The sequence below is a fragment of the Paramormyrops kingsleyae genome, chromosome 7 (genome assembly GCF_048594095.1).
Source record: "Paramormyrops kingsleyae isolate MSU_618 chromosome 7, PKINGS_0.4, whole genome shotgun sequence".
Lineage (NCBI taxonomy): Eukaryota > Metazoa > Chordata > Actinopteri > Osteoglossiformes > Mormyridae > Paramormyrops > Paramormyrops kingsleyae.
In genome coordinates, this window is record NC_132803.1 from 32,801,828 (window position 1) to 32,822,245 (window position 20,418).

Sequence of the window (20,418 nt, forward strand, 5' to 3'; positions counted from 1 at the left end):
CGACACTTACTGACGTCATCAAGGTGCGTGGCAAACTTAAAGACAAGCGGTACTTGATGCGGTTGTGTGCCGAATATAATCACACAATTAAATGATCAGTATACAGAACCTGAACCCAGTGAATAAACGTGTTCAGCCTGGAATTTAGTTCCGTTTACTGGGCCGGGTTAGTCTACCTTCTTAAATGATCACGTCTTCTGCAAGACAACTTCTGAATGTTTCTATTATATTTTGCTAACCTGTCATCGCCAGTATGAACTCCGGACAGTCTCATGTTATGCCACGGGAGCTTCCTGCTGCCTGGGATACCGTTACTGCGGCCTTGGTAAGTGCGAACCCATTTAGCATCCCGGTTAGTTGTTTGCCGCGGCAGTTCAGGCGACGTATATTGCGGGGTGATGTAACAGAAGGTCGCTGCCCTGGTCTCGCACCCTACCCGCTGCCCACAATTTCTTCCCCCGCCCTCTGTCCAGGTGTCGCCGCTGTCCCCCAACTCCACGACAGAGGAGGCTGTCGCAGAGGCGCTGGCCATGCTTGGCTGCTATCGCCTGGCTCAGTGTGTGGAGGGTTGGCTCCTGGAGACCATGCAGGTCCGCCTGACCTCTGCTGTCGCGCCCGAGTTTTGGGCGGGACTGGAGCAGCCAGAGAATGAGATGGAGGAGAGGGACCGTGCCAGGGTGTTGCTTGGGGCCTTCAGAACACTTCTTGCCCGACTAGAGCCATTTCTAGGTGAGCGGTCTCCTGGGTGTCAGCCTCTGGTTTTCTATAGTGACAGGGTACATATTGTATATATCCGGCATCCATCTTCCAATCATTTATCCTGGTTAGGGTCATGGGGGGCCTGGAACCTATCCCAGACAGCATAGGGTGCAAGGCTGGGGTATACCCTACCAGTTAATCGTTGGGCGGGTATTGTATATAGTGTGATGGCTATGCCTGATCACATACCCTTTATCAGGACTTGATAGTCTCATCTTATTGACATCATTTTCCTTTCTTAGTTGCACTGTTGTTGCATTCTATTTTTTTTTTTGTGCTAGCCCTGCATGTCACTCTGGGTAAAAAATATAATCTAATCAAACAGTAGTGAAATTTCCTAATCAAACTTGCAGCAGGACACATGCATTTGGTGTGAGCCGACAGGGCTACTCTATCCCAGGCCGATGACTGACCAGCCCCTTGTGTTTTAGGAGGCTTGGAGCGGCTGGGCGCCTGGCAAGAGGAGGGCCGGGCTGGCCTCTGTGGCCCCGGGGCCCATGGACTCCGCGAGAGGGCCCTTTCCGTCATCCGTGCCATCCTCCTCTTCTCCCCCTCGGCACTGCTCCAGGACCGGGTGCTGGAGTTCTATAGCCGGACCTTCTCTGTGCACATGAGCCAGGAGGGCGAGGGGGAGGGAGACGGGGAAGAGGGGGCCCTGGCCACGGAGCGGGGGCTTTGCCCAGGGTGTGCAGTGCCGCCATCGCAGTGCTGGTGCCAGGAGGCACTGGAGCAGCTGGGGGAGCTCAGCCACATCCTGTAAGGGGAAAGGGGGGGCAGACCCTCCTGACAGTGGTGCATTATGCTAACACATTTCCTTCTGCAGTTTATGCTGATCCTGCAGGTGTTGTGCGCAGATGGTCTACATTTACATCTCATATACCTGTGTATCTATGCTTAACACCTGCTCACAATATATTAAGTAATATAAGTTCAATAGATTTGCTTTATTTCGGATGTTTATTGGATTAGTAGGCAGCTCAATTCAAATTGACTTCCAATAGTATATTTTATTTTATTTATGAGTTTTAGACAATTTTTGCTGTATCATGCCATGCCAAATATACCTTCGTTCATTTTTGATGGAGTGCTATTTTCTGGTTACTCTGGTAATGATGGTTAGTTTGCTGCTCAGCTGCGTCTGTCTGGCAGGATGTCAGTCTGCCTGCTGCTTTTTACACCTGAAACGCGCCCTGGGCGAGCGCTGCGTGTCCCCTGAAGTCGAACTTATGTCTTCTTTGTGTCTAATTAAATCAGTCGTACAGACCTTACTGTCCAACCTCTGTCTGTGGACGTGTCGCTATGGTGTTTGCACAATAATACCACATAATGTGTTATCAGCTTGTATTGCTAACAATGAACCTGGCTGGAACTGGTGTTGCTACATGGCTTTCCGGCTTGTTGTACCGGAGCGGGTTTAACTCGGGTGTGACATCATTCCCAGCTCCGACTTCCAAGGGAAATGGAACACAACATGAGCTCCCCCCCCCCACTCCTGTAGGTCCAGACTGCAGCTGCTGGAGAGGGTGAGCTCAGAGGCAGTCACCGCCATACTACACCGGCTCATCGAGCAGAGGATGGAGCGACGCTGCCGGGGAGAGTACGAGAGCTCCTTCCTCTCGGACTTCCAGGAGGTAGGAGAGCACCTGGGCCCCCTGGCCTGTCAGCTGCCAGCTAGCGGAGTAGCTGTGACAAGCCGGCTGGGAAGGATGTAATTCTGTAAAATGAGGCTTCATGGGTCATAGACCGGGTATATTAAAAGTTGTTTGTAAAGAGAAAGGCTGAGCTCTCCTTGGTTTGTGGGTTACAAAAGATGATGAAAATAGTACTTTTAAGTGGGTTGATTCCTTTGTCTAGATCCACTTACAGCTTTTAGTTACCCAGTTACCTTGTTCAGGTCGGTCTGCAGCGCCGTCCTGCCAGGACCTTAACTACTGTGCAAATGTTAGAATCATGCCATTACAGTTACACTGTTTATAGAGCCGTGCAAAGAGATACAGGGAAAATGGGTTATTATTGTAGTTCTGTTGAAATGTCCATGTTGTTGTTTATGGGAGGTTTCCTTAAATGTTCCCTTCCCTCAGTGGCTGGAGCGGGTTCTGGGCTGGCTGAGCAGGGTCTTTGTGAGTGAGGCGGGGGGCTCAGACACCCCGGCTGGGGGGGCAGCGTCCCAGCCCGGCAACGCCGTGCTGCAGCGCTGGAGGTGCCACATGCACCAGTTCTTCTGCAGGATCTATGTCAACATGCGGATCGAGGAGCTCTTCAGCATCATCCGTGGTGAGCGTCAGACCCGGGGGGGCATTCAGAGAGTGCCGGGTCAGTCCCAGTCACGCGGTATTGCCGTCCAACCTAGATTTTCCTGAGTCTAAACCCGCCATTGAGGATCTCAAGTTCTGTCTGGACCGGACCAATCAGAGGCAGCAGCTCCTGACCTCGCTGAAGTCGGCATTCGAGACCCGTCTGCTTCACCCAGGTCAGTGAGAGGGAAACCGCGGACCATTAGAACCAGGGTCAGGTTTGCATGACCAGATTAAACTTAACAGTGTATTATGGGTAAAATGCACAGTTGCACCAAAATAGTTTCTGTTTTTAAGCATGTGAATGTGTGCAAAATATGTGTTAAGATGCTACTTTCCATTAAGACAGAGGAGTATGACACATGACATCATGTTGTACAATGTCCCGCCTTTTGTTTTTGACTAGGCAGTGTATGATTGGTCCTCACTTATTTTTCCCGATTTCCTATTGGTTAATAGTCTCCATGAGAGGTCTTGCAAATTGCAAACCTTTTTACTGGCTTCTGTAGTCAATTTAAAAGATGGGAAGTATTTATGGTCAGTCTAAGAATTCAGTTCATCATGTGGCGTTTTGTTTTGTTTGTTTTGGTCACAGGGGTGCACACCTCTGACATCATCACTGTGTACATCTCGGCCATCAAAGCACTGCGGGAGCTGGACCCTTCCATGGTCATCCTGCAGGTGGCCTGCCAGCCCATCCGCAAGTACCTCAGGTGCGCCTCTTAGCCTGGAGACGGTGTGACCGTCTGCCAGTCTGGAACTCTGTCTGCTCCCATAATCCCCTGAAAGCGTGATCATTTGACTGTGAGTTCCGCTCTGGGCTTGCCGGCACGCCGTGGGCAGGACGCGGGAGGACACGGTGCGGCAGATCGTGGGCAGCCTCACGGGCGACGCCGAGGGCTGCAGCGACCTGGCCAACGAGTTGTCCCGCGCAGACCCCGTCACGCTGGAGACTCAGGACAGCGAGGACGAGGGCAGCGACCCCGAAGAGTGGACGCCCGACCCCACTGACGCCCTCACGGGTGGGTGCCGGGTCGCGCTCCTGACACTCATTTCACTGGCCATGCCTTGTGGAAAACGGTTGGAATAATTTGCTGTCTGTTCTCACAAATAAACAGCCCACAGTCCAAACATCGCAGTGTGCATGCAGAATTTTTAATGCGTAATACATGTTCTTCACAGGCATTACAGCAGGGATGCACATAAGTGGCACGCATTTGTCAAATGACGTGATACTTGTGGCAATTTGCTATCATAGCGATGCAAATGCGTATGTATTTTATGTGCAGTTGCTCTGTTATGACGAGAAATCAATGTGCGTATACCAGTTACGTGCAATGTTACAGAAAATATTTTAAAAATTATATATAAAAACCTATAAGTTGGTTGTTTGTTTAGCATTTATGAATACCCTCAAAACACACACTGTTGTGGGGAGAATCTAGGATTTTTAAGGGGTCATAGGGGCCATTATTTATTAAGAGCGACCAACCAATGATATGTTTTGAGTGACACAGTAGTGGGAACTCCAGCAGCCAATCATCTTCCAGCGGAGCCAGTGCCCCTGTGGCCCACCCATGCATACACACTTGAGAAATCCTCTCATTTCCTCTTCCCTTCCAGACAAGACTGGCTCTAAGCGTCGCTCCTCTGACATCATCAGCCTGCTCGTCAGCATATATGGCAGCAAAGAGATCTTCATCGACGAATATCGCACTGTCCTGGCAGACCGGCTGCTGCACCAGCTCAACTACAACACGGCCAGGTAGTGGAAGAAAGTGCGCAGGAAGGCGGGGAGAGCATTCCCACCTCACACATACATAGGGCCGGGTGGGATTCGAACCCACAACCCTGGAGGTCAAAATACTTTTGAAACACTCGTTATTATTGAGCAGCGAACAATTTCCCCCCTAGAAAATAGAAAACAGCACATTATTATTTTCGTTTATTTCTATATTTTATAATTTTTCTTAGTTTAAGTTCTATGATATTTGTGAATGTCTGTACCAATACTGCTAAGATCAGTTCCTTGTACAGGACAGTGTACCTGGCCAATAAGGAGAATTCTGATCATTCGGTGATGATTCACGTTGTGGTTTAACATACTTGCATTTTTTGTGGATAAAATATCACTCAACTGTCACCCCTTCACATTCGTAAGATTTAGAGGTGGAAGATTCTGGCGAATATGAAAATGTATGAATAATACTTGGGTCCATTATTAAAAATTCAAAATTAACCGAAAAGTTTGAACATTACTGTGAGAAATCCAAGATTCCACAGTCACTTAGACAGCTAACATGTACGTGAGGCTGGTGGCCAAGACAGATACATGGACTATCTAAGCCAGTACTTTTAATATTAAAGCTATAATATGCACTTACTATAGCAGAATTTAAATAACATTTATATATTGTTTGATTTTATGTGATCTATGTCATGTTCAGGCTTGTTAATATATTTTTGTGTTATATGTCGCCTGTGAGTTTTTGCGATCTTTCGGCAAACTCCAAAAGAATCCCCATTTAATTGTTCATAGCCAAACCTGCAAATGTGAAATTTATATATCTGGAGGGGTGACTGTACATTTGCTTTTGTTAATTTATTTTTTTTGAATCACCTGAGTGTGTAGGGTGTTCTGACCCTTGTGGGACACCGTATGTGTTTGCAGGGAGATCCGTAACGTAGAGCTGCTGAAGCTGAGGTTCGGCGAGTCCCACATGCACTACTGCGAGGTCATGCTGAAGGTGGGACGCTCCTTCTGTGCCACCCCGGGCTAGCCTAGTCCGTGCCCACACTCAGCTGGTGTCCCCCCCCCTCCCCCTGCTTAGGATGTGGCAGACTCCAGGCGGATAAACGCCAACATCCGCGAGGAGGAGTCCCGCCTGCCCGAGGAGGAGCAGCCTGCCGTGCCGCTGTCCGCCATGATCCTCTCGTCTGAGTTCTGGCCCCAGCTGAAGGAGGAGAAGATGGAGCTGCCCCCCCTGGTGTCCCAGGCTATGGAGGCCTACACGCACCGCTACGAGAAACTGAAGGCAGGCATGGGGGGCGGAGGGGGGGAGGGGGGATGCAGGAAGTTAGAATGCTGAAATCCTTTGTGTACAGGGACTCTTGAATTCCAGAATCTAGAGGAAATACAGACCAGCCAACTGAGAGCAAATATGAATTATTATAAATTATATGAGTTAAACTGAGACTTTGCCCCAGCCTCCACACCTACCCAGGAGTGTCTTTGTAGTTATTGTCAAAAGCTCTGGATCATGTAAAATTTGTGTAGTAGTGACACCTGCTGGACAGAACGTGAATTGCAGCTGGCAAATGGGCAGAGGCTTGTCCTTGGGGGAGTGAGGCCGTAACCCCACCCCCCACTTACCCCCGCCTTCCCTGCTGGCTGACGTCATTCTCTGTGTTGAGGCTTCACAGCCTATATATTTGTATAGTTCTTATGTTCTTATGCTGTCTCTAGTTCCATTTCATGTTATTCACTCTAACCCCCCCTGACACGCCCCTCCCCCAGGCCATGCGTACCCTGAGCTGGAAGCCTCACCTGGGCTCGGTGACGCTGGACGTGGAGCTGGGAGACCGAACCCTGACCAACCTGTCCGTGTCGCCCATCCATGCTGCTATCATCCTGCACTTCCAGGACAAGAGTGAGCCACGCTTCCCAACAACCCCCACAGCCACGCTGCCCACCTGCCCCCCCACCCCCTATCTGCATCTCCACTGTTTTGCTCCTCCTCTTTATCGTATTACCATTGTCTTCCTCATATCTATCATCTTCCTCGTAACTGTTATCTTCCTTTTCTGCTTCTCTGTTCCCCCCATCATCTCTTTGGGTTGCTCTTGCCAGCTTGTGGTTCTTCAGGATGGTGTAACTATTATTACTGTGATGTTCATCATCGACTTCTGCTCTTTGAGGTCGTATGTGTATTTGCTTTGGGCTTCCAAGGTTATACCCAATGGCGCCGGTGCACTGCAGGATTCCACAAGTCACCCACACATATATTGTATTTGGAAAGACACCTATTTAGCAGACGCTTTTATCTAAAGCCATGACATTTTTACAAGGTTGGGACAGCCAGTCCCCAGAGCAGCTGGGGGTTAAGGGTCTTGTCATTCTGCCACCTTCGGGAACCATCTCATCATGGGCACAGTGTCCTAACCCATGTGTGTTAAATCAGGAATTGACAACATACAGAAATTATTCTGCAGGCTTCAAATCCTCATGACAAGCTTCAAATCCTCATGACTATTTCCTGTTATGATGATGTCATTTCCTGCTGTTGTGGTGCAGCTCAATCTTGTTTGTTGTCATGCAGGCTAAGGTTTCTGGTTTTTGAAGCACTCACAGGGTCTTCCTCTCTGGTCCTCCATAGGCTGCTGGTCTCTGGAGGAGCTGAGTGGGGCACTTGGCGTGCCCCAGGAGATGGTGCGGAGGAAGCTGGCCCTGTGGCAGCAGCATGGGGTGCTGCGGGAGGAGTCCGGGGGGCGCTACTCCGTGCTGGAGGTGGGGGCGTCTCGCGAGCGGCCTGAGAAGAGCGTGCTGCTGATCGACAGCGATGAAGAAGGCGACTCCAACACCACCACGCAGTCAGAGCAGAGGGAGGAGAAGCTGCAGGTCAGACGAGCACGACTGCGAGCTTTTCAGATGATCAGTAGTGTCTGTCCAGTGCAGGGGAGATTTCCACAGGGAAAATGTGCTTCCCAGTTAAGTGTGCATACCATAGAATATCCTTTAGATATAAAATTATGAGGAAAAACAAACAAAACTAACTAGCGTTTCTGGGTGGCATTACCCTTTAAGTGAGACATTTTTTTGTAACACCAAGGATTCCAGAGGAACTCCAACATGTTCTTTAGTGATCTTCTCTTTAGTGTTCCAAATTGTTGGTGATTAATAACAGGGGAAAAATTGTCTCAGGCCAAATGAGACGCCCTAACCACGCCGCTGCCTTCCTCCACAGCTCTTCTGGGCCTACATCCAAGCCATGCTCACCAACCTGGAGACCATGACCTTGGAGCGCATCCACTCCATGCTGCGCATGTTCGTAGCCACCGGGCCGGTGGTGACCGAGATGGACGTCAACGAGCTGCAGGCCTTCCTGCAGAGAAAAGTGCGGGACCACCAGCTCATCGTGTCGGCGGGGGTCTACAGACTGCCAAAATCCTCCCACTGAGGGGCGAGAAGGGCCTGTGGGGAATTGAGGAGTTTTGTTGGGCTAGTGGTGCGAGGAGGGGGGGGGGGACTGAAGTCTGGAGGCAGGTGATATTCAAATAAAAGTTAATGGGACAGAACATGAATGGATGGAGTGACTATTGGTTAATACAGTCTCCATGAACGGTCTAGCAAATTCCAGTCCTCCACTTTCCCATTTTCATGCCTGATATATCATTGATTTTCCTCTTATTTAGACAAGAAACCTCCAACAGGGGAAAGAATAACTCTGGGAGTGGTGTTCTCCCTCAAAGCTATTTTTTATAGGCTCCGAAACTGTTTACATTTGACTAATCTGGCTGTAAACTCAAATTAATTTACTGGTCCTGCATCCCCATATTTTTATGGACTGTTTAAGACTCCAGTGTAAATAATTATTTGCATTTTGTGTACAGTACTGAGTGGGGCAATAAAATGATTTATAAACGTTTGCTTGAATAATTCCATTTCATGTTATTAATGTAGTATTTATTTCCTAATGATTTATATTTAGATTCATGTACAATTTTTAATATATAACTGTGTGTTTATTGGGAGTGGATGAGGTCATGATAGTATGATAGTATACTGCCCGACAAAGGCAACACTAAATTGTCTATTTTTTTAAATCATAATTGAGTTATGACCAAAATCGGATCATTTAGGTTCTGTTTTATTTTGTGACAAAATATCTTGGTTCAGTAGCTCGGTTTTGAAGAAAACACTATCATTCTACCTACAGTAATACACATATGGATGGACAGTCAAAAACCTGAAGCCCTTTTACTCAATTTCAGAGTCCATTGTAATGAGTGTGTTTTGCCTGTGTGGGGCAGTATTGCACGGCCTATTCTGTAAAAGATGTCTTTTTTTAACTTTAGTGCAAATTTGTAGGCAAGTCAGAAAATAATACAGTACATGATAATACGAATTATACAACAATGATAAATAACTATACAGCACCGTGCTGTACATCAAGCTGATGAAACAAAGAAACTGAAATGTTTTCATGAGTGTCACAAAGTGACAAATGCATATTATTATGTAAGGAAAAGTGATAAAGATGCCCCAATGTTCTTGGTTGATCATTTGAATACAGACAGTGTTAGCAGTTCATGATCATGGGGGAAGTCAGGGAGAGAATGGGGGTTCCAATCAGCACCACTAAGGGCGACAAGGAAGTAACTGAATTACAATCATCAGACAGTCTCCATTCTGTCCTGCCCCATTCCTGTCTCAGGATCCTCACACTCCAGGAGGTCACCCTTTATACTGAAATTCACCTATAACACCTACACACAGTTGCAGAGGGCCTCTTGGGGTATAAAGGAGGTGAACAACTGTCCTTCATTTGTATCTGAGCTGCCTTTCAATAGGCAGTATATTTCAGCACTTTATTACATTATATTATTTTTACTGTTCACTAAACCACTGTTTTGCAGAAACAAGACTGCAAGAGGATTCCTTACAATGTATTATGTAAACGTATAATGCTTTATTGCATGTTAATACCTTTCAAAAGAAAAAAAATCATTCAGTAGATTCTCACAACATTGCACCAATATGGCAGATATAGTATTATCTATTCAACAAATAAAATAAAACAACTACATTAATGAATTATGTACAGCAAAAAAGACATCAGCTGAAAATTTCACTTCCAGGTACAAAAATATCTAGTGTTTTCCTTCGTTTTAATGTGAGTTTACAGTATGTCACCAATGCAATGGTGTTCACACAATGCAAACATGAAGTGCTGTGCTTAACCTGAGTTAGCTTACAGTACATTGATTTTAAAGCCTTTGAGTTGGGGAGATTTGCTGGGGAAGCTCACAAAGACAGTAAGTATCTCACACCCAGCAGCACCACCACAGCAGCCTAACAGAGCAGCCATTTGGTGTCTTTTAGGGACGTCAAACGGTATCCATCCCCACTCCACCTCCCAGTCTGTCTCCACTGCCCAGGTGAAGAAAAACTGGGGAAACTACACAGGCAAGGCCACGTACCAACCAGCGATGCAGGGTCCTTCAGTACCTGTGTCTCCTTGAGTCTGTAGATGATGCCCCAGCACTGTAAGACATGTTCTGTGGTCCCTGTTCCAACAAACGGGCACTCCAGCTCCCTTAATGACTCCAGACCAGTTGTACTCACTTCACACATCATACAGTCCTTCGAGAGGCAGGTCCTGAAACAGCTTAAACCCCTCTTCAATGACCATCTGGATCTCCTGCAGCTTGCCCGCCTGGCACACTTAGCAGTGGACAATGCACATGCTCCAGAGTCTCTTTGAATTCTCCATTACCTTCAACACCATCCAGCCTCCCTGACTGGGATGAAAGCTCAGAACAATCCCCAAGGCTCATTGTCCATGATCTAACGGACTCTACTGAGGCGGACATCTGTAAAAACTGTAGAATGCAAGTAAAATTAAATTAAAATTGTCTGATAAAAGGATTGTTGAAAGCACTACATCATTTTTCGAAATGAAGTGCTGTGACAAAGAATTTCTCTACAGTGATGTCAAAGACTGATCTCTTGCGCAAGTGTTTGATTGCAGATGTTGCTGATACATGCAGCACAATCAGCTATCAAGCTTAGGGGGGCAGTTACTTTGTCACATGGGTGATATGGGTGAATTCTTCCCTTCAATGAATCAAATGGTCATTTAAAATGTGTTTTGTGTTTACTCATGCTGTCCTTTGTATTATCCTAAATTTGTCTATTTAAATTTATTGATACAATTTATAAACTTATTTGGGCTTCATATTTAACCTTATGTAGGTAAAGTACTTACCATATTTGATTTACATATTCTTTTATAGAATATGTATAATAGTACTCCTGTTATTATAATAATAATAATAATAATTATTATTATTATTATTATTGTTAAAAGTATAGCTGCAATGACAGGAACCCAGCTCCATTCTCCACATTGCGAATCTGATGAGTGGTTCCCATATTTAATGGTGACAAGTCCTCTGGATGCACAGCTGAAAAATATATACACATTATAATCCACCATGATAGGGGCGTAGATTTGGGCATGTACAGCAGGGACAAGCCCCTACCAATACTGTGGGGGCAGGGGGTTTGGTCCCTAACAATGCTGAAACCAAACCTACGCCCTTGCATTGTGATAAAATGTAATTCAAATAAACAGAAAAACAAGAACATTTCAACAAAATATTTGCTTAACAAAGATAAGAATTACATAAAAACTTACTCTGTATGTGGTTTGCAGGATGTAAAAGAGCCATTGGAATAAGAATGATCACTGCAGGCCTCACATACAGTATCATTATATCCTGTTCCTGAAAGGTAAACATTACGAGTGTCTTTAATATGCAGAATTTATTCTCAAGAAGCCAAACTAAAGTGTTGGGTTTTTTCTACAGTAAATGTGGTGAGAAAATGCGAAATTCACACAAACCAGGCCTGACGGACTGTCCAGGCTGGCAGGTTGTGTGTTCTTTGGCTTCCCTGCATCCTTCACCATAGCGATCAATGCAATAGTGTCCTTCCAGGACTCCACACACTGTGTCTGAAGATGGCGTACACTCCCTTACTGTCTTCAGACCACAATCTGTGGAGGATTGCGAAAAGTCACCATGACAGATGTACAAAAGGCCTAAAATAGAGATGGATACATTATACAGGATGAAAGAGTTAGTGTCACTGATATTCTTACCTTCAGCACAGAATGTACAGGGGTGGCACTCATTAAGAGCATTTGGTTTTTCGCTGAATGTAGAATCCAAACACGGAGCGCAGTGACCAGTAATTGACTTTGTACAATGTCTGGATACACGACTTCCTGAAATTAAAATGGGCAGTGATTACCCTGCCAAATTCCTCCAACATTTCAAACCAATGAGAATGGCTCAGTCCAGGTATAATGTGACTTACCAGGGGAACATTTACGGCAACATATGCCATTGATTTCGTATTCATCCTGGTCACATGAGCAGCAGAAATGATAACATAGAAGATATATTACAAATGTCTGATAAAAAAATGTAATTCAATTAGACACCACAAAAGCCAGTATTACACATCAAAGTACCATTTATCATTAATCAGATTACATAAGAACAGGCCACATACTTATAATGAACTTCCATGGGCTGCTGTTTTTACAATGTCATATAGTGATAATGTAGCTGCCATTTGTACAAGCAGGAGTACAGGTACAAAGCACTGGGTCAGCATTTTGCCTGTCTTCCCTGGAGCATTTTTTGTGGTTAAAGGCCTTGCTGAAGGACCCAGCGGTCGAACGACTACTTTGCCGACCACGGGATCAAAATTCTTTTCAGTGTTGTCACACTGTCGACAAACTGCTAGTGGTTTGCTAAGTCAGCGACCCTTTAGAACACAGGTGTCAGACTCCAGTCCTGGGGGTCCGGAGCCCTGTGTAGCTTAGTTCTTTCCCTGTTCCACCACAAATGATTCAGCTCAACAGCTGTGTGGTAATTAAGCACAAGAAGTTGAGTCAGGTGTGTTAAATGAGGGGAAACCCAAAAATGTGCAGGACTCCATTACTACATTAATGAATTATGTACACCAAAAAAGAAATCAGCTGAAAATCAATTTCACTTCCTGATACAAAAACATCTAGTGTTTTCCTTTGTTTTAATGTGGGTTTAGAGTATGTCACCAATACAATGGTGATCCCACAATGTACACATGTAGTGCTGTGCTTAACCTGAGAGTTAGCTTACAGTACATTGATTTTAAATGGTAAATGGACTATATTTATAGTATTTTCTACTCCTATGAGTACTCAAAGCACTTTACAATACATGCCTCACATTCACCCATCCACACTCACAATCATACACCGGTGGTGGATGCTGCCAACCTGCACACCGGGAGCAATTTGGGGTTCAGTGTCTTGCTCAAGGACACTTTGACGGGGTCAGGAGGAACCAGGGCTCGAACTGGCGACCCTCTGGTTGCCGAACGATAGATTTTAAAGCCTGAGTTGGGGAGATTTCCCCAGGGAAGTTCACAAATACAGTAAGTATCTCATACACAGCAGCACCACCACAGCAGCCTAACAGAGCAGCTCTTTGGTGTCTTTTTTAGGGACGTCAAACGGTATCCATCCCCACTCCACCTCCCAGTCTGTATGTCTCCACTGACCAGGTGAAGAAAAACTGGGGAAACTCTACACAGGCAAGGCCACGTACCAACCAGCGATGCAGGGTCCTTCAGTACCTGTGTCTCCTTGAGTCTGTAGATGATGCCCCAGCACTGTAAGACATGTTCCGTGGTCCCTGTTCCAACAAACGGGCACTCCAGCTCCCTTAATGACTCCAGACCAGTTGTACTCACTTCACACATCATACAGTCCTTCGAGAGGCAGGTCCTGAAACAGCTTAAACCCCTCTTCAATGACCATCTGGATCTCATGCAGTTTGCCTGCCAGGCACACTTAGGAGTGGACAATGCACATGCTCCAGAGTCTCTTTGACTTCTCCATAGCCTTCAACACCATCCAGCCTCCCTGACTGGGATGAAAGTTCAGAACAATCCCCAAATCTCACTGACCTTGGTCTACCTGACCCTTCTGAGGCAGGGCACTGTAAAAATTGTAGAATGCAAGTAAAATTAATATATCAGTGTCTGAAAAGAGGATTCTTGAAAGCACTATATCATACTTCTTTGAACATACAGTGCTGTGATGAAGTATTTGCCCCCTTCCTAATTCCTTCTATTGTTGCCTGTCTATAACACCTTGAATTGTGTCGGCTCTCCAAACATATTTACTACGCTACGCAGCAACCCAGGGAGCAGGAAAACCCCTTAGGGATTAGAGCTACACAACAGGAGGGTGGGGAGGTGCAGGTTGACCAGCGACACCTGCTTGCAATAAGTGACAAGACACATAAGGCAGAGGCAAATGGGCACCGACCTTGACAGCTATGAATGAGTAACAGGAGGGCAGGAACAAAAGGTGAGACTAACAAGTACTGGGCGTGGCTTTTTGTGGTCACCCCTGGGAGGAAGAAAGGAGGGTATGACAAGCAGGGCGAGACAGTAGGTTGTCTTTCTATACCAATGAATTTTACTTTATCAACTGCGGAGAAGATCATTAGGACTCCACTGCCCTCTTTGCAGAGCATTTACCATCGCAGAGCACTGAGGAGAGCTGCCTCCATCCTCAAAGACCCGACACACCCCCAACACGGACTGTTCACACTCCTGCCCTCGGGACGAAGGTTCAGAAGTGTGAAATCTAGAACATCCCGGCTAAACAACTCTTTCTTCCCCACTACAATCAGACTCCTAAATAGACGACCTACCTCATTTACATAACAGATCACTTTGCATATCATGACCTACCTCATTTGCACAACAGGTCACTTTGCACTTTAAGCTCTTTTTGCACTATTTTTCTCAAGTATGCTCTTTGTACTTGTAATTTAATTTAACCTGTCATTTGTGAGTGGACAGCAAAGTAAGAATTTCATTGTACTGAGAAATACTACTTTTTCTGTACATATGATAATAAACGCTTTGAATCTTGAATCTTGAATCTTGAATCTTAAATGTGTAAATGACGATGAGATTCCTCAAGACATTGCTTCTCTAGCATTTCATGGCAGATCACGCATTCAATTAACAAATCTGTACATTAGCAGCTTCCACTTCCTGCTGACCAAAAAAGGATATTACGTCGATCCTAACCTTATGTGATTAAATGACTCATGTTTCAAAAAGCCCCAACTGTAACTATAACACATAAACAAATGCATTGGAAGCAACACACTCACCATTTGACCTTTGTAAGGTTACTTATAATTACTGCCTGAGTGGTTCCTTACCATCAGTCTTTGGAAGAAGTAGAACAACTTCTGTAACTGGTCTAATGAAGGTCTTTACACTGCCCTGATCCATGGTCCTCAATTCAACCTCACTCATCCATCCTTCCAGGAAGGGCACCCATGATCCTAGCCATTGGCCAATCATTGCTTGCAGCTTGTTTGTCCTTCAGCAAAACAAGGTCTTCCTCTTTTATGTATCTCTGAGACTCTGTCCACTTCTGCCTGCCTTTCAAGGTTAGTAAGGTTGATATTCACACCTCCAGCATGTCCAGAATTTGTTAGCCAGTACTTGTCTATATTGCTTTAAGTACAGATCCCTTTCAGTAAAATCCCCTGATAGCGTAGGACTCCAGTCTTCTGCGTAAAAGTCATGGAGGGGGAAAGTATGAATGCAGAATCTGGGTCGCTGGATGATGGAACAAGTGGCTTTGCATTAATAGTTGCATACACCTCTGCCATTAGTGTACAGAAGACCTCATGAGTTAAACGGATTTTATCCTGGAGTGGCATGGACTCAAGGAATTTTCATCCGCTCCCAAGAGCCACCCATATTAGAGGCATGTGGTGGATTAAACTTCCATGAAGATCCTTGTTCACCTAAATGTCTTTGAATTCTTCTCCTTGCCCAATTCCTTACATGCTCCTATAGAGTTGGTCCTACAGTTAGATCTCAATTCCTTTGCAGGGCCTCTGATGCCAAAGAAATGTCTGACGGATTGATGCAACTCGATGTGTTCATTGGCTCAGTAATGTCAATGTGAACTGCTCTGGAACTCATGCAGCTAAATATCAAAGGCCATTGTTTTGCTCTCCGTTTGCACTGCTCTTGTGCATTGTGCCCCTGCTCCAGCTTCGTAGATTGAGAGATGCGCTGGACCCTGTTGTAAATGTAGACATAAAAATGCTTGGACTTATTGAAAAATATACCCAAGCACCATTTTGCTGTCTGAATAAAACTTGATTGCACCCAGCTAGAAAAGTTCAGGGTTCATGTCTCCACTGCAATATTACTGACCCTTTTGGCCTTCCATGCATTACAGTCATGAGCTGATGATGTGCTCCTCGGTTTTGTTAGATACTACAATACGGTATGTCATGCTTCTGTCTCTACCATGGCATTTGACACATGATTTATATCAGAACGTATGTCAGTGCAGAATGGACCACTGTGTAGTAAACTGCACAGTGCACAACAACACATTTTTTCCCCTAGCTATAACAAAAAGTAAGTTTGAATTGTTCTCTGCCCCTGCGGCAACCCAAACGGAGGGGGCCTGAGAACGGTGTTAATGGTGCAGTGCAAACCCCGCCCCTAGACCACGAACTAGACGGCCGTGAGGCGTGGTTTGCGCTGCACTGGTTTGGGAGGAAAATGCTCCCCCCCCCCCCCCCGGCATGCGCTGACGCTTAGTCACATGACCCACTATCAGCTGACTACAGTTTCTACTGTCAGCGTCGCTGAACGACCTCTGCGATTAAAATAAGACCTTTTTCTCTGGTGTTGTTCGTTTAGTCATGGCAAGCCAGTCGCAAGGTATCCAGCAGCTTCTGCAGGCCGAGAAGCGAGCGGCGGAGAAGGTCGCGGAAGCCCGGAAGCGTAAGTCAAAGCGCGGTTTGCGCCTGGATGCGCACCTTTAGCCGGTGTCCCCGTCGCTGTCACCCAAGCCGCCGTATGCCTGCTAAGGCCCGGGGTCGCTGCCTAGCATTTCCCTGGCTGTATGCTTAACTAATGTCTGCTATTGCGGCAAATGATGTCTGTTATAAACGTTGCCGGTTAAACGGTCTTGCTGTAAGTGATGTCATGTGATTTATTTATGGACGTCTTATGTTGAAGGCGGTGGTTAGCGTTAGTCAACAGTACAGTACAGTACAGAAAATCCGACCTTCTGCTGAAAATTAGCTAACCTGCCTGGTGAAGTTTCGTTTGGGCCGCATCTAGCTAGATAAAATTTTCTGTCCGCATCGCACCAAATTGGTGTTGATTTATTTTTTTATAACCGCACACCTTGTCGTGGTTTATCCGGCTTTTATAACACGGCTTTGTTAAATACTACTTCTATTGGTTCATTCCATCTGTTAATATTATATTCATTTGGGTAATGCATTATAGCCGTTGTGGTCCGTCGTGTGTGTTAGAAATCGTTAGTTATAGTACATTAAGTATGATGAATTATATGGTAAAATGTTAACGAATATCGATAAATTTAGATGTAAATAATAAATACGCAGAGGTATTTATATTTTACACTGTAGGTCGGACTTGGTCTAGATGAAAATGCGGGATATTGGAATTTTACTCCATTGCGCGGTGTTTATTTTGCCAATTGTGTAAGTGGACACATAACAAACGATTAAACAGCATTCCTCTTCTGCTATTGGCTTTTTCTTTTAGGTATTATACGGTAAATATATCAAGGAGCAGTACATGCATAGAATACGTCTATAACGTGTAACACCCATGAATGTAACGTCACGTGCAGGTTACATATGGTGTTATGGCTACACTTATAGTTTTATTCCTATTAGACATAGTAAGATGACGCTAATACTGACTCATTGCAAGCAGTTTGCTTTGTTCTTCATTTTTCTTATTCCGTTTTTTTCCCTGAAGGGGTGTATTTTTAAAACCAATTCCCAATTTATGTTCCATGCCATTCAGATCGTGTACTGTTGTAATTGAGCAGTTTATTTATGTGGCTGAAATCCTGCTGCTCCTCTTTGCCACACCACCCCGCCGCAGCCTTTCGTGGTGACTTTAAACCTCTTTGACTGCAGGTAAGAACCGCCGGCTGAAGCAGGCCAAGGAGGAGGCGCAGGCCGAGATTGAGCAGTACCGACTGCAGAGGGAGAAGGAGTTCAAGACGAAAGAGGCTGCGGTGAGGAAATGGAATTTAATAAACATAGAGATACGCAATACTGACAGAATGGCAGAGATTCTTGGGTTACAGCACACCAGGAGTTGGTCTTAAAGATCCGGCCACTAAGTCTTGCCATTAAGCAAATGGAACATATTTCCAATCTTTCTCAGGCGCTGGGTTCCCATGGTAGCTCCGCGGTGGAGGTCGACAAGGAGACCGCCGACAAGATGGAGTGCATCCAGAAGAGCTACCAGCAGAACCGAGAGGCAGTGCTGGGAAACCTGCTGAAGATGGTCTGCGACATCAAGCCAGAGATCCACGTCAACTATCGTGTGGCAGGATAGAATGCTGCACCTCCCAAACACAATCCTTTCAGATCAGGAGGTGCTGAAATAAAGACTTTCACTGCACGGGAATACAGGTCATTGATCACTTAAGTAAGATGTACCAAGTTGTTGCAAATATTTATGACGCAGTGTCCTCCGCCCTGCTTTGAACTGTAGTCCCCACAGCACAGTTAAAACTGAGGTTAACCCACCAGAGATATGATTCATTTTATAAAGGATAAGATGCATTATTGTGTTTTGAAAGGATTCTTGTGAGTGTGATCAAACAATTCATGCAGTGTGGGGTAATTATTTTAAACAACAGATGAGTAGACTTTGACACAAGACTTGGTGCAGTGGAAGTCTCTATCAGCGCTGATCTTGTAACTAGGTAGGAGTATGACTATAAATTGTTGTTGTGAGGGTTATTGCCATGCTTGTCTTGATATGCATAGTGCTGTTACTTTAACCTATATTAAATGAATTTGGTTACATTGTCACATGAAACTGCATAAATGCCGCGATACAGTATTCTCCTGTATTCTTGGTAAATCTTAAGGACTTGGAAGCATTTTCTTTCCTTGTCACAGTGTCTGAGTGTTTAAATGTAAACATTTACTTCAACCCCACACCTGTCCTCAGTCCTTAGTCATTTCTATGTAGTTCACATTCCACTGTAGAGAACTGCTGTATCCGCATAGTGATGAAAATGTTCTGGTGGTTTGATTTTTGAATAAATTATATGAAACGATCATCTTCCTTTTTATTTGAAACGATACAATTTCCCTGTGTTCTCTAATTGCCCATATTGAAAATAGGACGAAACTATTTGGGAATGAGATGGAATTTATTTTCTTCCACTAGATGTTTCACACACAAATGTGAAATAGTGGAAGTCAGTTACAAATGTTGGTAGCATTAGAGCAAGAGCTACACAACACCTTTCAAAAATAGCAAGAACCCTACAAGATAACTATTCAAATCAAAAGATGTGCAACACTAACTGTATTCGGGGAATTTAAAGTGGTAAGAAGAGTGCAGGAATTATCTAGATTGAAGAGGTATAAAGATTTATTTGACTTGTTCTGCAATTTGAAGCCTTTTATGACAAAATTACAAAAACAATCGTAAGACAGATAATCGAAATGTCCAAACATCCTGCAGTCTGACCTTGAAAAGTCAGAAAATAATTATTATGCTAAACCTTGCCTTATAACCCTAAAAATATGTCAGCAATAACTGCTGAAAGCTAAGAACTATGTAATGTAGCTAGGGGATACCAGTGACATTGGATTTTCGGAATATTTATAGATTTATTGTAGAACCAGGGTGAAATCACCAAGTCAGATTGTGCTGTGTTAATGTAAAAATTCTATGTTGCTTCGTTTTTTCAGTCATACAATGGAGTTCTTTACATCGTTTTCACTATGTGAGAAGAATGAATGTCATTATGACTATCCGGTTTACAAGGGGCTACAACATGAAACCGGTTGGGAAGGTTTGTTATTGCCATCTGAATGGCCCGGAAGCTTTCTCCAGAGCACCATCTAGCGGTCGCACAAGGACTGGCAGGGGGGGGGGGGTAAGAGGGGTCTCCATTAAAATACAGATTTGTATGGTTGGTTATGCTGTGGACTAACATCCTGGCCAAGGTGCCCCCTGCTTCATGCTCCCCAGTTCCCGGGACAGACCCCAAACCCAACGAAAAAGCGGTCACAGAAAAGAGATGATATCGCCATTCACTCTTACCCTACAAAACGACCTGGGATTTTTTTTATCGAGTTGCACATGCGGTTTAATTGTTTAATACCAACCTTAATACTGGAGACAATCGATCTTATTTTGTAGAATCGTAGGGGCATTTATGATAAAGTGCCTTGCGACATTTTCTCTCGTCCGTCCCCTCTGCCATTTTGTAGCGGCGGAAGTGAAACGCCGAGGGGGTAGGTAGCGTGGGTTCATCGCATCATTGGTCGGGCTGCCTGCAACGTGTATGACGAGTCAGGAGTTCTCCGTTTAAATGAACGTGTCCTTAACATCTCTCGGGGGTTTCTATTGCTAGTTGATCTGCGAGGACGATCACAGGTGACCCCCCCCAGTCTTGGAGGCACTGAGGAAACCGCCGGGGATCGCATCGCTTTTAGGGGTACGTGGCTG

The 20,418-nt window shown here is 45.2% G+C and overlaps 3 protein-coding genes across 3 annotated transcripts; 2 read left to right on the plus strand and 1 right to left on the minus strand.

Annotated features, from left to right (window-relative positions):
• Nucleotides 1–4: 4 nt before the first annotated feature.
• On the plus strand, nucleotides 5–8,698 carry anapc2 (anaphase promoting complex subunit 2). Its single transcript, XM_072714773.1, has 15 exons — nucleotides 5–23; nucleotides 253–325; nucleotides 474–729; nucleotides 1,191–1,515; nucleotides 2,258–2,390; nucleotides 2,841–3,033; nucleotides 3,110–3,229; nucleotides 3,649–3,766; nucleotides 3,897–4,075; nucleotides 4,677–4,818; nucleotides 5,725–5,800; nucleotides 5,885–6,088; nucleotides 6,571–6,703; nucleotides 7,430–7,671; nucleotides 8,018–8,698. The coding sequence occupies exons 2-15, from the start codon at nucleotides 254–256 to the stop codon at nucleotides 8,228–8,230; spliced, it is 2,406 nt and encodes an 801-aa protein (XP_072570874.1). The 5' UTR covers nucleotides 5–23; nucleotide 253; the 3' UTR covers nucleotides 8,231–8,698.
• A 1,701-nt stretch (nucleotides 8,699–10,399) lies between these two features.
• LOC111847451 (tumor necrosis factor receptor superfamily member 5-like) lies at nucleotides 10,400–13,849 on the minus strand. The gene is made up of 7 exons (XM_072713833.1): nucleotides 13,468–13,849; nucleotides 12,157–12,253; nucleotides 11,939–12,064; nucleotides 11,681–11,833; nucleotides 11,474–11,561; nucleotides 11,153–11,240; nucleotides 10,400–10,489 (listed from the first exon to the last, which is right to left on the minus strand). The coding sequence occupies exons 1-7, from the start codon at nucleotides 13,660–13,662 to the stop codon at nucleotides 10,400–10,402; spliced, it is 837 nt and encodes a 278-aa protein (XP_072569934.1). The 5' UTR covers nucleotides 13,663–13,849.
• Nucleotides 13,850–16,480: 2,631 nt separating this feature from the next.
• Nucleotides 16,481–19,013, plus strand: atp6v1g1 (ATPase H+ transporting V1 subunit G1). Its single transcript, XM_023818627.2, has 3 exons — nucleotides 16,481–16,674; nucleotides 17,853–17,953; nucleotides 18,106–19,013. Exons 1-3 carry the CDS (start codon nucleotides 16,593–16,595, stop codon nucleotides 18,277–18,279), a joined length of 357 nt encoding a protein of 118 aa, XP_023674395.1. The 5' UTR covers nucleotides 16,481–16,592; the 3' UTR covers nucleotides 18,280–19,013.
• Nucleotides 19,014–20,418: the final 1,405 nt, after the last annotated feature.